The 17,193-nt window shown below is 38.3% G+C and overlaps 2 protein-coding genes across 5 annotated transcripts in view; both read left to right on the top strand.

Annotated features, from left to right (window-relative positions):
• Positions 1-11,704, top strand: part of tead1b (TEA domain family member 1b) — a 46,880-nt gene extending 35,176 nt beyond the window's left edge. For all 4 annotated transcript variants that reach the window (XM_035651905.1, XM_035651906.1, XM_035651908.1 and 1 more), the window contains 9 exons: positions 602-613; positions 1,525-1,656; positions 1,931-1,977; positions 2,086-2,147; positions 3,418-3,542; positions 4,830-5,003; positions 6,781-6,921; positions 7,021-7,173; positions 8,400-11,704. In XM_035651905.1, the coding sequence (XP_035507798.1) occupies positions 602-613; positions 1,525-1,656; positions 1,931-1,977; positions 2,086-2,147; positions 3,418-3,542; positions 4,830-5,003; positions 6,781-6,921; positions 7,021-7,173; positions 8,400-8,513 (960 nt within the window). In that variant the 3' untranslated portion in view covers positions 8,514-11,704. The remainder of the gene's footprint in view (positions 1-601; positions 614-1,524; positions 1,657-1,930; positions 1,978-2,085; positions 2,148-3,417; positions 3,543-4,829; positions 5,004-6,780; positions 6,922-7,020; positions 7,174-8,399) is intronic.
• Positions 11,705-14,422: 2,718 nt separating this feature from the next.
• Positions 14,423-16,167, top strand: rassf10b (Ras association domain family member 10b). The gene has a single exon (XM_035652216.1). It carries the CDS (start codon positions 14,547-14,549, stop codon positions 15,894-15,896), a length of 1,350 nt encoding a protein of 449 aa, XP_035508109.1. The 5' UTR covers positions 14,423-14,546; the 3' UTR covers positions 15,897-16,167.
• The last annotated feature ends 1,026 nt before the right edge of the window (positions 16,168-17,193 follow it).

Here is a 17,193-nt window from a genome sequence, read left to right as displayed (position 1 = left end):
GTGTGTGTGTGTGTGTCTACGTTGAGAAACAGAAAGAGTCAGATAGGCAGCTAGCCACATGAATGCCTGGTCTTTCAAGGGCACAGGCGGCTGTCTGAAGAAAAACAGACAGCTTTTGTATGAATCCCTGTCTTTTCTCATTTAAAGCAAATTAGAGTTCAGGGGCAAAGAGAAATACAAGTGTGCCCTTCATTTAAGGGGGCATCAATGAAAACCTGCTGTTTCTGGTCTTGTCTATGGTATTTTAGTGAAATAACAGTCATTACGTTACTGCTCTGTTGTTTTGTCTCGAGTGATGACTACTGATCAGATTGTGAAAATTATAGAGAGCAAGAACCCCCCCGCCCAACCCCAGAGACCAAGGATAATTTGTTAATACAAATTTCATAAGCCTTTGTCATTTAGTGTCCATTACACATCTGTGTTGTGTTGTACTGTGTGAAGAAGGCTTGATATTCTGAAATTAAACTAGAATGTATTTTTTCCCTTGATGTGTGAAGCTGTGACACTGAGGATTGTTTATGCATAGCTCAGACTTTTAACAGTTTTACAAATGTTTGCATTATAAATGTGCAGTAAAACCATGTTTGTTTGCATTTAGGTTACAAGTATGGTAAGTATTTCTTTTCCATTTGTGATGCTGTTTGTGCTTTTATTAGGGGCTGCCTCATCCTTCAGCTGCTAGTTTTGCATTCGTTCTCCTGCTATAGTGACACAATAGCTGCTGCCCAGTGTTTTCCCAATTTGTTGCTGTCTATTTGTGTCATCACACTATTATCATACTGTAGCTTGACTCTGCTCCACCGGCATCTGTTGCCAGCATGCGTACCTTTTACTTCTGCCACCAGTGAGTCTGCATGGGTTTGCTAGTTTTGTTAATTGGTTGCCAACGTGTGCACTATTTTACAGTATTTACACTGAATTTAGCAGGTTCAGTATGACTTACGAAATAACATACAATGCGCAGTGCACTTCTAAAGGCTTTAATGGTTCTCTATGAAACTCGATTTCATCAATTTAAGCATGGTGATTTTCAATTAATGTAAATATGTCCTGAGAATGTACAAAACATTTTGTCCAAAGGTATTGGCTGGAAATAACCAAGTGGGATTTGTGTCCTTCAGTTTACTTTAGAAATTCTTCACAATGTCTAAATGTGTTTTGACATGCAGACAAATGCAGCCTTGGTAGAGGTGCTGAATGAGTTTTTTTATTAAGTATTTTAGTGGTAGATTAGTCAACAAGCAAACCTTCATTTAAGTGCATATCTCTGCCAACCATTGTATATTGGAATTCAATTGTCATTGTTTGGTGCATTCCTTTAAAAAAAAAAGGGAAAAAAAGCCTACACTTAAATAGCAACGTAGATGCATCTTCTTTTAACCTGCTTGCTGTTTACTGTTGTAAGAGAGGTCAGTGTTGCTTTCAGTGTGTTGTTTGGAGTCTGGTTGTTGCTACCTTTGCAACATGCCCCACCTCCCCCCTTCTGTGTGATTGCTAAGCCTTTTGTGACTGCTGTTAAAGGACCAAGCAGTGAAGGACAAAGCCCTCCAGAGCATGGCCTCCATGTCCTCGGCTCAGATAGTCTCTGCCACGGCTATTCACAACAAGCTCGGACTGCCAGGCATCCCGCGCCCAGCCTTCCCTGGAGCAGGGGTAAGACCCTCATCGGCACCCCACTATTGATCCATCCTGTCCAGCTTCACCCAGTGCAGCCATGGGGCCAACCACGCCGACACCCGGGCCAAATCACATTACACACCACAGCTTTGCACAACTGACCCTATCAGATAAGCACATGATCAAAAGGAGTGGTAGTCAAGATAACTACATCCACTGAACATGGAGCTAAGAGACGTTTTGATCTTGTTGCTAACAGCTGCTCACAATTGGATGTTCTTTGTTTTTTGTTGTCTATTTATATATCTAGTTATGGCAGGGCATGATATCAACTGGTCAGCCAGGATCCTCACAAGAGTAAGTATCATACTAGAATAAGACAACTGAAACACTTTTTAAGCAGTAAATTTAATATATTATGGCAATGTTTTTTTTTTCTAATGAGTCTGTCATATTCTGTTCCAGTATTAAGCCTTTCACCCAGCAAGCCTATCCAATCCAGCCAGCAGTCACAACAGCCCTTTCAAGTGAGCATTTACCCGATAAATTACCCAAAATGTACATCACACTTTCCACAATTGTTTGCTGAATCTGAAAAATTTGAAATGCAGCTTGTTTTTCACACCCCCACCCTAACGTCTTTGTCAGACAATGTGCATAACATAGTGAAATGTGCGAACTGTTTACTGTGTTCCAGCTCACTCAATCTCCGCACACATGCATTTCAAAACCTCTTTAATTGTTAAATCTGTTCTTTTAATCTTACTCTGACAATTGGTATACTGTCTCGCTGTAAAACAAATGTAAGGTGAATACGTTCGGGAGATAAACACAACAATAAAAGCAGGTTTTGATACTTTGAACCCACCTACATTTCCCCAAGAGCACCTTACCTACAGTGTAGCTCCAGGAGGGAGGAGAAGGGTTTAAGGGTTTGAAACTAAAGTTAAATCTATTTCAGCAACTTAAGTTTTTATCAGTGAAGTTTACTTTTTTTCAAGTTCAAAATGTGTTGGCAGTTAAGCATTTAATATTGCTCAAATATCAATCAGAAGGTATCATCAATGAAACAACAGAAAATCTATATTAGATACATATTTAGCATATTTTAATTTTTTCTCTCCTAAGCCAAACATGCATAGACAACTGATTTATTCTATCCTATGTGAAGATGTTTTGTTATTTGAGGATTGATTGTAAATTAGTGCGCCTGTGTCCAAGTAGAAGTGAAAAACGTTTTCAAAATCTGGAACCAAAACATCTGTTAGCTGTGGATACAGAACTCATGGAGACTTATTTTACACCATGTGACTCATATCAAATAAATATTATTATTACACGAGAACACAAATGGGATGAAAAGAAATATTTGCATTTTCCCCTAGTTTCAGTTGTGTCTGTTTTTCCTCGCCGAGAACATTACTGTTTTATTCTTACTTACAAATATTTATGAAAATATTGATGAATCAATAGTTCATGTACTGTGCATATAAATGTTTCCTGAATGATGCTCAATGTGTTGCATTGCTGTGACCTAAAAATCTGGTTTCAAGGCCAGGTACAGCTGTAATTTGCACATACATATTTAATTAATTTTGGTTGTACAGTTTGTGAACTTCTTTGAAGTAATGAGTAGTGTAGCCAGTAACAACATAAACAAACCTGACTCCCAACAGATGTCCCTGAAACCTCTCAAACAACATCTCTAACATGGCATAAGGGTTCTATTTGTTATAGTGTCCACTATATGCAACCCACGGACAGGATGGATCTTTTATCATTGTGGTGTTATTTCAGGTTACGAGCCCACCGCAGCTCCAGCTCCCACGGCACCAGCATGGCAGGGCCGCTCCATCGGCACATCCAAACTCCGACTGGTGGAGTTCTCCGCCTTCCTAGAGCAACAGAGAGACCCAGACTCAGTGAGTAGAGAATTATACTAAAGCATGAAATTTTACTATCTCATGGTTTTCATTCCCACCTCTTATCATCCAGTCCTTTCCTCTATGAATACACTGGGACATTTTCCCAGGCATAGAGTCAGTTGAGAAGAGGCCAAAACAAGCTGAGAGGGGGGAAGCCTGGCCTGTAGGGACACACAGCATGAAAACCTGCAGAAATAATGAAGGACTGTATATTAATCAGTTACTTAAAAGGCATGCCAAAACTATATTTACGCTGCAGACTCAGTGAGACGATCTACAGATGCATGGAGTGTGAGTTGACTGATCAGCAGCTTCAAGTCTGTGTCTTACATTCCTTGTTTGCTCTAGCAAATATTTAATGTTTGTCCGCATTTTCCTGTGCACTTTCTTTCTTTCGGTATTAATAGGGCGTGACAACAGCCATTTATCTTACATTAAGCGTAATGCTTGAAATTGTTGCATTTGCCCTAAAGGCTACAATGCTGGAGAGGCTGCTCTGTGAGCTTTTAAACTGAAGTGCAGCGCCACATGACAGGGTTTCATACAGTCACAGCGAGGGCAACAAACCTCTGAAAATCAAATGTTATTCCCTGATTTGCTGCTTCTCTTTCTGCTTTTGCTATGCATCATGGGTTTGAGGTGTAACAGACCACAATTTGTATCCACTCTGTAAAACCAAATCCAAATGTTCTCAGTTAAGAGGTTTAAGGGAAGGTTTATAATCATCTATCATTAGCTTTTGAGAAAATTAATTATTATTATACTGTATTGTTTTACCTAATTTAATACTTGAAAATAGATCTTGGTCAGAAGTTGTAGAATGTTTCACAGCTTTCTTGTCAATAATAAAGTTACAACTTAAGCCTATAGAATTTGGGTGAAACAGATTTAATACAAATGAGGGGATCAGTTTGTTGTTGGCTTTAGTAGAGCAAAATATTTCCTAATTGGTACATCATGAAATAAAATGAAAAATGCCTAAAACCATGCAGACAGTCAAATAAAAAGCAATGTTGCATTGGGTTATTTCTCATCATCAGAGTGTATTGCTACCAATCTAATTCTAGTTTCCACTTGTTTATTACGGAGGTTATTTGTCAGAATTGGCTTATTTTATTTCGATTAATCTCTGTATTGATGTTACTTTTTTTTATTTTTATCATTTCATGATTTTTTTTTTTTAATTTTGACTTTTTGAAATTCAGATTGACTTGTGTTTCACTTCTTTTCTAAGTTGAAACCTGAACACCATATTTGAAAGTATGTTTCTCTTTACTCTTTCAGTACAACAAGCACCTATTTGTACATATCGGACAGACAAATCATTCGTACAGTGACGCCCTGCTGGAGTCGGTGGACATTCGTCAGATTTATGACAAATTCCCAGAAAAGAAAGGAGGACTGAAGGAGCTGTATGGAAAAGGTCCCCAGAATTCCTTCTTCCTTATAAAATTCTGGGTGAGTATAATTTGTCAGCTATATTGATAAGATTGATGAGGACCATATAAAACGGCAGTGTTGTAGCTTGATTATGTTTTACACACATCAGTCATTGCAACCTTGTGCACATTGGGAAATGTTTGATGGTTGAATCCTCTTCACTAACTGTCTGTTCAGGTTCGTCTTTAGTGATTGGGTGTAATCAGTCTACACAGAGAAGATTGCTCTCTTAATGCTTGCAGAATGCACTCTGCTGTATTTGGACTTGCATAGCAGGAGAGCTTTTGATCAAAGCACTCACTAATTCAATGTAATATCTCCAAACAATGAGTGACCTGGTTGCACTCCTAATGGCTGTTTAAACATTGCATGTATTTCCTCCCTGATGCAAAATGCTAACTAGCGGCAGCCAACAAAGTAGGACCGTATGCACTTGGACCAAGTCCCCTCAAATTCCTTTTGAAGTGACCGGCCAATCTAAATTTCAAATGAAAGACAGAATCTGCACAATAATGAATGTATAACTGCTTTGCTTAATGAAGGAGGAGAATGTTGTAGGAGGATGTCTCCTCTTTTTGTATCCATAATGAACAGGATGTTGAGGGCATAGAAAGGCTGCCCTCCAGGAGCAGACGCGTTCAACCTTGTAAATGAGTCTTTTAACGTAATTTAATTTCATTTCTCCGTTAGAATCGTATTTCCAATATGTACACATTAACATGCATATTCAGATGTGGCCGAGATCTTCTAATTTAATATATGCAATGTACATGTTTAATCTCAACAGCTCTTGATCAAATGGTGACAAAGAAATGTAATTAATTAAAGCTGATTTTGATTTAACATTTTTAGATACATAATTTAAACCAAATAAATTCTGGCTTCCTCTAAAAAGACCAAGCACAGATATGAGTCTCAATTCTGTACTATATACTAGTTTTTACAGTGTGTTGTTTTCCAGTTTGTATAAAAGAAATCAACATATATAATACATTTATTATAAACCTAACTGTTTTATAGTAACAAGAAAAGAAACAATACCTGTGCAATGGCTCTTTAAAATGGCTCTGCTGGGGCACCCATTGGCCAAAATCATTAAAGTATGTTTTTGTTTTCTGGGTGTTCCTGGAGTTGTTCCACCATCATCCACTATTATTTATTTTTTTTAGCACCTTCATTTCCTTTGTGCTTTGCATTGTGGAAGAATAATGTGTATCATTAGCAGATTCAAAAGTGTCCAGTAGTGTGTAAACACCCTACATGATCAAAAACTGCTAGTATGTCATAAATAGCTGATTTTTATTGCAGATGTATTGGTATTAGTGTATGTCTGCTAATAACTAAATTGCAGGACAAACCAAGTTAGTGGTGATTTAGAAATGTCTCTGATACATACTTTGTCCACCAGAGAGCAGTGACAAGATTATTTTACAAATGTAAAATGTCCCACTTATGTTAAGTTCTGTTCTCATAGTTCTTTAAAAAAATAAAAACTTACTGACTTTCTCTTTCAAAGATTGTATATATACACATGGGCTTGTTGTTACTTGTTGTAGGAAATACTGAATACTTTATTTAATTAGTTTAGTTGTAGTTAAGTGTTGCTTCACTTATTCTCCTATGCACCTGTCTGTATACAGCAACGCTGACTTTTCTTTGGCACGTGCCATTGTCACAACAAGTGTTTTATTTCACCATTTTAATGCGCTGTATTTACCTCTTTTCATCATGGCTGTATAGGGTTCAGTTTACAGTAATAAATACAAATATTAATCTTTTTTTGTCCGGCTCCCAGGCGGACTTGAACTGCAACATTCAAGATGATACTGGATCGTTCTACGGAGTCTCTAGTCAGTATGAGAGCTCAGAGAACATGACCATCACATGTTCAACAAAGGTCTGCTCCTTTGGCAAGCAGGTGGTCGAGAAGGTTGAGGTACGGACTTAAAGACTTCCTATTTGGTGAATCAGAACAACTTACTGTTGTGTTGCCTTTTATCTCAAATTACTTAAATTATTCTCTCTTTTTCCTCAGACTGAATATGCACGGTTTGAGAATGGACGCTTTGTCTACCGGATAAGCCGGTCTCCCATGTGTGAATACATGATCAACTTCATTCATAAGCTAAAACATCTGCCAGAGAAATACATGATGAACAGCGTGCTGGAGAACTTCACTATCTTATTGGTAATCACCTTACTGACCTGAGTGGGCGAGATCCTCTCCAGGACTCTCATTCTTCTTCTTCTTTTTGCTGTCAGATTGTGTTGCTGGCTCCAGCTGGCTTTATAAAATAGAGAAATGGTGTGTGGGGGGTTGACTGGGGCCTCGGGATGAGTTCTTCCCATTGGTCCTACATTGCTCTCATTCCACAGGGGATGAAACACAGTGTGAGGAGCCTCATTATCTGCAGGGGGAAAGGGAGGATAAGAGGGGGCAGGAACCCCTGTTATTAGCCATCACATGGGGTCTTAAAGCATCACTCAGCACTACTGAGAATGCAAATAATAAATAAAAAGACCGGCATAGACTTATACTTTGCGTTGTGCACGCACAACAGCAACCAGGGCCCAAAAGCACCTTAAGGCGAAGATGATCATAAAATCCATCTTAGGAACCTTTTTAAGGTTGTTTTCCCAAAAGCACTTATTTTAAGATGCTTTATGCTTGAAATCATTGTAGATCAACGAGTGCCTCCTTCCTGTTTGTACAAGACTAAGAACATCTTAAGCAGCTGTGAGATCTGCAGGCCGAACTGAAAATAACACATTTCAGTAAAGTTTTTATTGTTTTTGTAAACCATAAAACGCCTCTTTATAGCTGAACTTTTAATCATGGCTACTGATGCTCTCTGTTGAGTGACTGTTTTTATTCTAGGGTCTGTGTACTGTTTGCTCATAAAGCTCAAATACAGAAATAAGGAATTGCATATGCATGAATTATACAAGAACATCACTACTTGATTTTAGGTTTAATATGTGCTTAAGGGTCAACTTAGGAGATGTCCTGAGCAGCAGCTAAATCAGTTTACTTTTACTTTTTTACTGCACATTAAGAAGGATTCCACGTATTAAACATTGATATTGTGTCGTTTACCACATTTATGCTTATGCAATTTATTTTTAATATATAGTATGACCTTTAATATATAATAATGTATAGTACACACAGTTAAATCACAGAGAGCTGACATAATGCAAAAGGACTCTACTGAGAACTGTTTTGGAAAATGTGTAAAAATGTAAGAACATTTAAAGAACAGCACTTAAATGCTGTTAACTTCTAAGATTGATAGTTCCCTCTTTTGATTCTATACTAGTGTTTGTGGTTTTAAAAATACTACTTTTTATTCATTTCAAATTAAACTGTATAACTCTTCTCTACCAGAAAGGTGACTGTCTCTTCTCTTGCAGGTGGTGACAAATAGGGACACCCAGGAGACGCTGCTATGTATGGCGTGTGTGTTTGAAGTTTCAAACAGTGAGCATGGCGCCCAGCATCACATCTACAGACTGGTAAAGGAATGAAAGCCCCCCCCCCATCTTTTCATAGACTTACCAACCTCAAAACAAGTGGCAGTGCCTCTACCTGAAAGTCACACCTACGATGCTTTTTGGTCATGGTATCGGGTGAAGTCAGTTGTTATAAATTTGTTTTAATATAAAGTGTTTGTTATTTGACTGCAGCTGTGAATTGCGGTACAGTTGTTTTATGTTTAAATATGGGAATTCTCATTTAAAATATGTTGAGTTGGTCTCCGTTGGGTATTAATGTGGCCGTTCTTAAAGAATTTACTAGATTAAGTTGGTAAATGGAAATATGTGTGTTGTCTCTTTCTGCTTTGTTATGTAAACTAAGAGAAAAAAAAGGATGCTGGCCTTTTCTATCAGCGGCCTGATGTGGTCTGTGTAATATGTTTGAGTGTGTTTTTGTATGTCTGTAGTCAATAATTTGTGAGCATACATAATGTCAATATACAGACATGCACCCACAGCCAATAGATTTTCCAAAGAAACAAAACTAACACAACACTACATAGACAGTAGTTGGAAGCAAATGGTCGTGAATATTGCAAAATTACTATTTCTTTTTAAAAAACAAACTCAGCTTTCAGTTGTATATTTATCCCTGTTGAAGCACTCCAAGTCTTAGACACTAACAGAATGAATGCACTGTGAAAATACTACAAACATTTTGCATCTGTTTTACCACCTGCTAAGCATTTCTGAGCTGCAAACGAGTCTTTTCTCTGTGACAACTGATAGGAGAATAATTAGGTTTTCAGACAGGTAAAAGTTCTGCTTGAAATGACTTTCATCTGGTCTAAAAGCAATTGGTTCCCCTTCCTGAACTTGTCTTAGTGATGCTTACTTTTACTTTGTTAGATTTTGTGGTTTTAGAACAACAGTTTAAATAATCATAACACTACAAATCACTTGCAGACAGCAGGCCTTGTTCAGTATGCCGTGGCTCGAAAGAATATCATTCCCCTCTGGGATCGCGGTGAAATAACTCCTAGCCAGAGTGTTGCTGCCTTCACACTATGTTCACATGTTTCTGTGGCCTATGCCGATCCCCAGCCTTAAACATGTTATAGCTGAGTGAACTCCAAAAGATGCCACTAAAACTGTGATCTCTACGTGGGAAGACTCTTTATATGTTTGCATTGTGTAAAGAAATGCACAATATTATCTGCCAAAGTGTAGATGTACAGTGCCTTAGAATATACTCTAACATTACCCTTTGCTTTGTTTTAAGTCTAAAATCAGTTTTGTGGATGAAACAGGCAAAAAGAACTCACCAGTATATTTATACTTGGTATATCTTCACATCTGAGAAATCATGTTTCTTATAATTGGTACACTCCTGGAAACAGTTTGTTGTCGTTAAGTGGCAGTACACACATGTTAAATTATTATACAGGTTATATTTTTCTCTAACGCTGTAATATGTTCCTAAAACATCAGCCTTTTTTCAAAGAGTGTAATATAAACACAGAATTACTGCCTTTCTTGTTGTAAACGACCAAAAATACAGAGATACAGTCATCTTTTGTCATGTCCTGCATGGTAGCAAGGAAGTGCCTTTGGTTTAAAAATTTCCAGCTTCAAAAAGATCAAACAGATCAAACAAATTAAAAATTACATGTTGCTAGACCAAAAATGAGACATAAGTGAAACCAATCACCACATTGCCTTTTTAAAGGATTGTAATGACAGCAGGGGACAGCTGGTTACTGGTAAAATAAATAAATGATACATTCATTTTTATTTACATTGTACATTGATTTCAAAAATTATGTATTAGAAGAAAACCTATTTCTTTGCTTGAGGTCAAAGCCTGAAAGACCTGCTGATAATGTACAGCCGCTGACTGCATGCAGGATGTCAACTCCTACAAACACTACAGCTGTCTGCTTCTTGCACACTTGCAGGTTCAAGTGTTTTTTAAAAAAAAAGGGTTTTTGGAAACATTATGGTTTCCTCTTTCCCGCGACCGCATGCTCGCACGATGTGAAAACCACAGTAAACATCACATTTTTTGCAATGTTACCTTTGATGATGCAGACGCAGCTGTGATGTGGACAAGGCAGGGACCACACAAGCTTTTATCATTTATTATCTATCAGAACAAAAAAAGTGAAAGTTTATTTAATAGTATTTCTAACAGTACACACTGTTTTAATGTTAAATCTGAAATTGTTTCCAAAACCTGTTTGAGATGCTGTTTCAAAAACTAATTTTTCACAACTGCTAATGTGGACGAGGCCGTCGAGGTTAATACTTTTCACTCGCAAGGACCATAGCTACTCAAACATTTACCGTTTCTTACAAAAGATTATAATCATCTAAAGTATTTTAACCGAAGAAGCTCTAAATAATTGCAGACAATGTCTCTGGTGGATGCAGATAAAGTTCAATCATTCAGTATTTTTGCCACAGTCCTGTGGACACTGTGGAGTTTTAATAGGATTTTTTTTCTTCTTATGTTTACCCTGTGTATCTGTTCACATTTATTGATTACTTAGTAAGATGTTCCGGTTTTCTTATTGTACTCGTATACAGTTGTACTTGGTTTTGTGATGACATTGTCTGAATATTGCAAGCCCAATAAGATGGTAATGATGTTGCTGCTGCACTGCTGGTACATTTTGACATGTCGTTTCAACACTTAAAAAACAGCAGGACTGATGCCTGTGATGGCACCAAGGTCTGGTGGACCATTTGAAGAAAAAAAATGGACATGTTAAAAAAAAATAAAAATCAGCTAAGTTGAGGAATATGCTACAAACATATCAGCAGTTTAGCTCTTGTTATTTGTAATTCCGTTGAAGAGTAGGTACTGGTACCTTTTTGTTTTATGACCATTTTCAGATGGTGGCTTTAAAGTGATTTTTCACATAGCTCAGATATAGTTATCATACACACATTTGGGTTTTGTGTGCAGACTTGTTTTTTGTAAAAAGGTGCTTTGTACAAAATCTATATCTTATATCTTAGCTTTTCTTGGTACAGATGTGTGATATCTTTTCGTATCCATGACAGTAAAAAGTGTTGGAGCAAAGGAGAGAAAGAAGCTCTGTGATGTTTCTGTGTTCTGCATATGGTCTTGTCTTGGCTCTGTAACATTATGATGCCTTCTTGATAATAGTAGATATTTTGTAGCTTTCTAGATACTTTGTATGTATGCAATATTGAAGTTAAATAAATCTGAAAAATATTGCCTCCTTTTGTTGTCGCTTCAGTTAAACATTTCACATAAGTTTGTGTATTCACTCATAAAGTATTATTACAGACATTATTCTGTGTGGTATGGACTGAGGCACTTGACTCCATTTCACTCTTTGACTGCAAAAACCTCAGATCAACAGTAGATGGAGCCTGTCACTTGCTTTATATTTAACTGTTTAACATGTAAAGGGAACATATTTAATGTACGCCACTGTATTAACAGTGCAGTAACAGAAACCACCACCAGAGGAAGACATTGTGTAATTAAAAGCAAATGCATTCTGGGTTTCTTCCTTTTGAGTTAAAACTACCCACTCATTAAAGCACCAGTAAACTGTAGCTTAATATAAATTGTGTAATTAAAGTGAGTCACATACAACATTTAAAAGCAAACCTTTGGCATTGTAATCCAAATGTGTGACGGAAAGCAGAATTAGTTAAGAGATCAAATTCTAAAAAAAGGCCCAAATAATAATTATTGCTTAAAAACAACTGTCTGTTAGTTTAGGAATGATATCAGCTCTTTCCTGTGGCTTTGAATTAGTGGTGAAGTAACTCTTGTGGAGGCAGTTAGTGCACTTTCCAGATGGAAGTTCACACAGACAACTTTTATTCTGAAAATTGTGATTGTTAACCTGATTAACTGGGCAAGAGGGGTTCTCACAACACACTGCTGGTACAAATTAGGCATTTGAAAGAGCTCAAAGACGAAGGTCTTCTTGCAGGATAAATGAAAAACTACCTAACAGAGTTAAATAAATAAAGAAACTGAATACTTTTGGAGTATGTAGTGCCACCATGTGGTCATTTATATAAAAAAATGACAGCACCATTGATAACTTCTGTACTGTGAGGGGTATAAGTGAGTCATATCTAAAGAAGCCATAATAGTCCCATGATTTCAGTAAATATCAGAATGATTTTCTATGTACTTGGAAGCAAATCAAGACAATAACATGTGGGTGGTTAAAGCAAAGATCTAATCCATCAAAGGAACAAGACCAGTCATATATTGTAACACCATCAAGATGCATGTCCTGAGAGCACTTTCTTATACCACAAGCTTATTGATAAAAGCACTATAGGGGTGTTTCAATAATAATATCTCCTGCAGGGGGCAATACAGCAACACTACAAACCAACAAAACTCCAAGGTAAAGTCTGTCTATCAGGTGTCTTTTATGAACATAGGTGAGAGCAGTTTGCTTTTCTTGCTTTTGCAATCAAATCCACATGAGGTCAAGACCAAGTGTTGAAAGTCTGAAGGGAAGTCAATGAGAAGAATCAGATAATCAGCTAAAATTCTTAACAGGTCAGGCATTTTAAAAAAACACTTGCCTTTAAGTATCAGACACACCAATCAAAGCAGCCACTGTTTCAGCTGACACATTAAATTCAATTTAGCCTTAGGCAACAATGTTTTCTCACCCCACAGCTATCATCACCAACAACTTTTAAATCTCTCTCCACTTGTGCACCTGATCTGTGCCCACTCACTCGTATCAACCAAAGCAAACTGACCCTGGATATTCAGATCACTGAACACAAAAGTGTAATCCAACAAAAGGAGAGGTCAACACTGCTCCACTCAGACGGATTGTATCTTTGGGTCACTGCCACGCGGCCTTGATGACTGTAGGAAGTATGAAGTACTGTCGCTCTCTGCTCTGTCGGAATTTATCTAATGGCTATTCATTGTTTGGAAGTGCTGATATTTTACAATGTACACAAACCAGCGGCTGCATTGGATAAGAAGGTTCAGGGGTGAAGTACACAGTTTGATCTTAAAAATCAGAGAAACAGCTGCATAATCTGTGGTTCAGATGCTTAAATCATAAGAGCCCCATTAGGAAAATCAAACACTATCATGCCATGTCCTCCTCTTGAGAATCAACACTCAATTCATTATTTTATTTCTTATTTTATGGTATTTTATTGTACTAAGTTCACTGTAGTTTTAACTTGCTGGATTTTAGTTTTTCATTCGTAAATCACTTTATAACATGAAATCTATATAAATAAAGTTTAATATTTACATTATTATAATGGTAGCAACAGCTTTGTACTGTCTGTAACATTCGTTGTTTGCACAAAAAGTCTACAATAAATTTAGAGAGAAAAGATATTTCTCTCAGGTTTTGGCTGACCCAATAAGTTAAAACGCCTGTAAACTAAATAATAACAATAATAATAACAATCACTTAAATGCAGTTTATGAAAGAATGTTTATAGTTAAATCTCACTTATCTCCCACTGCCACTGGAGGAAATGTTACTTGTATTAATTAATGTTATTTTCTTTAATGTTTTTCATAATTCTGTGTTGTATTAGTTTCTAATAGTTAAATTTAAGTGAATACATCATTTTAATAATAAGTATTTATGATGTTTTAAACACTGAAGTGTTGAAACAGTGTTTACTACACAACCCATTCACATTTCATCAGAGTGTAGTGGACATAGTGACACAATAAACCTCCAACATGCCACACACAACAGCAGCTAGTGGCTCATCTCCACACAAAAACACATCACAATATGAAGTCCTCTGTACTGACAAATTCCTTGTGGCAGTCATGTGACCACAGCAGGCTCGTGAGGGCGCAACAAAGTGTGACATGGCCTCGGGAAACAGTGCACAGAGCGAGACTTCCACCTCCACCTCCTGCAACTTCTCAGATGCGTCTGGGACGCAGCGCGCATGCACACATTGGAAATGAGTATGGACACAGCTGCGCTTTTCTCCAAGACATGCGGATTTAAATCTATTTTGAGAATGGCTTCTTTCTGACTTTTATGTAAGAGAAGAACAGTTTAGCAGACCTTCACGATGGAGTCGGAGGAGGGTAAGATATCAGTGTGGGTCTGCCGAGAGGAAAAGCTCATCTACGGCTTGTCAAAGCGCACAACCTGCGCTGATGTTGTCAAAGTGCTTCTGGAAGAACCAAACTCACAGCACGGCCTCTCCACGGCTTCCCCTTCTGGGTGCCCACAGTCTTACTGCGTCGTGGAGAAATGGAGAGGTTTCGAAAGGATTTTACCGAACAAAACCAAGATTTTACGACTTTGGGTCGCGTGGGGAGAGGAGCAGAGGAACGTGAAGTTTGTGTTGGTGAAAAGTGAGGCGTCTTTGGCGAACCACGGAGCCCGGAGCGCAGAGGCGCGTGTGGTGCTCAGCAAACACAGCCCCTGTGTTACCAAGGGGACAGCGCGGTCTCCCGTGAGTGGCATCTCACCTGAGAAACAGCGTCGGATTGTGAGGAAAGCTTTCAGAAAGTTAGAGAAGCTCAACAATAAGAAGAGGGCGCATGCGGCGCACAGAGACGCGTCCTCTGCGGAAAAGATGGAAACTTTGGCTCATCTTGTGATTTCTCAAGATCACACAATCCGCCAGCAGATTCAGAGGATTACAGAGCTGGACGCAGAGATCGAAAGGTGCGAGGCAAAGGTGCATTCTGACAGAATGAAAAGACACGGGGTTAATTATGTGCAGGACACTTATTTAGTGGATGCTACTGCAGCCTCCAGCCGAGAGGGAGACAAACTGTGTTCAGCTGAGACTCTCGCCAAGTTTGAAGAGTATGTCCGGCAGTGTGAGGAGGTGGTGAGACTACAAGAGGAGCTGTGGGAACAGGAAGCCCTTACAGACATCCTCGTGATGCAGGTGCAGGAGGAGCTGAACCACCGCTGGATGCAGCGGAGGAAAGAGGAGCTGCGAAGCAAAGACACGGAGCCCGGCGATGGCGCGTCGGCCCTCCTCAACACCGAGGCAGACGCATCAGAAAACGAGCTGCTTTTGGAAAGGGAGAGGATCAGAACACAGTTAGATGCGAGTTTATACATCGGCCTGCGCCTCAACACGGATTTAGAAGCTATTAGGAGCGATTTAGAGCTGACCCAGGAGATTTGTGGGGCCAGGGAGAAGGAAATGAGGGATTTACTGGAGAAAGTGAACACGTTGGGCATAGAGGAAGGGGCGGTCAGCGAGGAGACATGTAGCTACGGGACAGATGATAAGACAGGGATGATGAGCACTTTGGAGAGGAAGATCGAGTGGGTGGAGCAGGCCAGGGGTCTGTCAAAAACTCAGTGTGTGAACGACGACGACTCAGACACCGGCTTAAGTTCTCTGCACAGCCAGGACTCAGACAGCCACCCTGTGTGGGAGTCACTGGTTTAGGGTTTTTTCCAAGAAGGACACTCATCTGACTGTTAATCATTTTTTAAACTCAAAAACGAATGAACTTGTCTCAGGGATCATAATGACTCTGAAACAAACGAAAATTTACTATATTTCTACATGGATGATAGTGAGTTTAAACTGGATTTACATTTGTATGGCACCATGATAATCCCCATAAGTTACTATTTTTATAAAAACCTTCTTAAACTAGTTTAAAAGGGACTACGATACTTTATTGTTGGGGTAATAATCTCATCAAGAAAGTTGTTTTGACAAACAAACACAAATAAATGCTGTTTTTAAAGCTTGAGTTCATTTGTTCCTCTTTACAATAACCCCAAAACTGAAACGTACTGCAGGGTGCAAGTTAAGAGTTGACATCAGATGAATGTATGAAATATGCCAAATTCACTCTGTAATATACAGCAAGCAAATAATTTCCACAATCCCTGCCATGCCAGTACACACCTCAGAGATAGCAGCCAAGCACAAAGTCAAAGGTCTCTGGGATTATTCTGTGAGTAACATATCAGCTTTCACTGTGACCCAGACACTGAGCGATAAAGAAAACCTCTTTGCTGTGAATCATGAAGTCATAATAATATCTGAAGTCAAAATAAAGGATAAGAAGTGACGTTTTATACACAGACGCAGACTATGAGGGCTTTATTCCCCCAGATGATTATATGTCTTAATGCAGGAGGAGTGCTGTTGAACATCAGGGTATTTCATATGAGTCATTCAGAGTTTTGGGACAGCAGCCTCCACATTGTATCTGCCAGCTACTGAAGAAAAACAAGGTTTCACCCCTAATTTCACCCAAATGAAAACAGAACACAGTAAAGGCCAGTTTAAGTCTTTGACGTCGTCTGAATCCCTGCACAGTCCGTCTGCCACAGTTTGACAACAGGAAGGGGCAGATTTGCTGGTGGGGTGAAAACAAAATCTTCAAATCCACAAAGCATCAGGAACAACTCTTATGTAAAGACAATTATTTGTTTGGAGGTTTTGGTCAGACTTATTTATTACTTAATAATGATTTTAGTGAGATTACTTTCTATTTAATTACACACAGTGATGCAATCTGCAGACTGTAATTCTTTCAGTAAAGCTTTATTTATACAGCACAATACAGTTACAAAGTGTTTCACAAACAAAAATATAAACATGCACATACATACACATATACATCCCCATACAGACTTATAGATATCTACACATATACATACATATATATATATATATATATATATATATATATATATACATACATACATACATACATATATATACA

Source organism: Morone saxatilis, unplaced genomic scaffold (genome assembly GCF_004916995.1).
Source record: "Morone saxatilis isolate NCDOM2014 unplaced genomic scaffold, NCSU_SB_2.0 Contig11, whole genome shotgun sequence".
Lineage (NCBI taxonomy): Eukaryota > Metazoa > Chordata > Actinopteri > Moronidae > Morone > Morone saxatilis.
The sequence above is the reverse complement of the archived record's forward strand: the minus strand, read 5'-3'. Positions and strand labels throughout refer to the sequence as shown.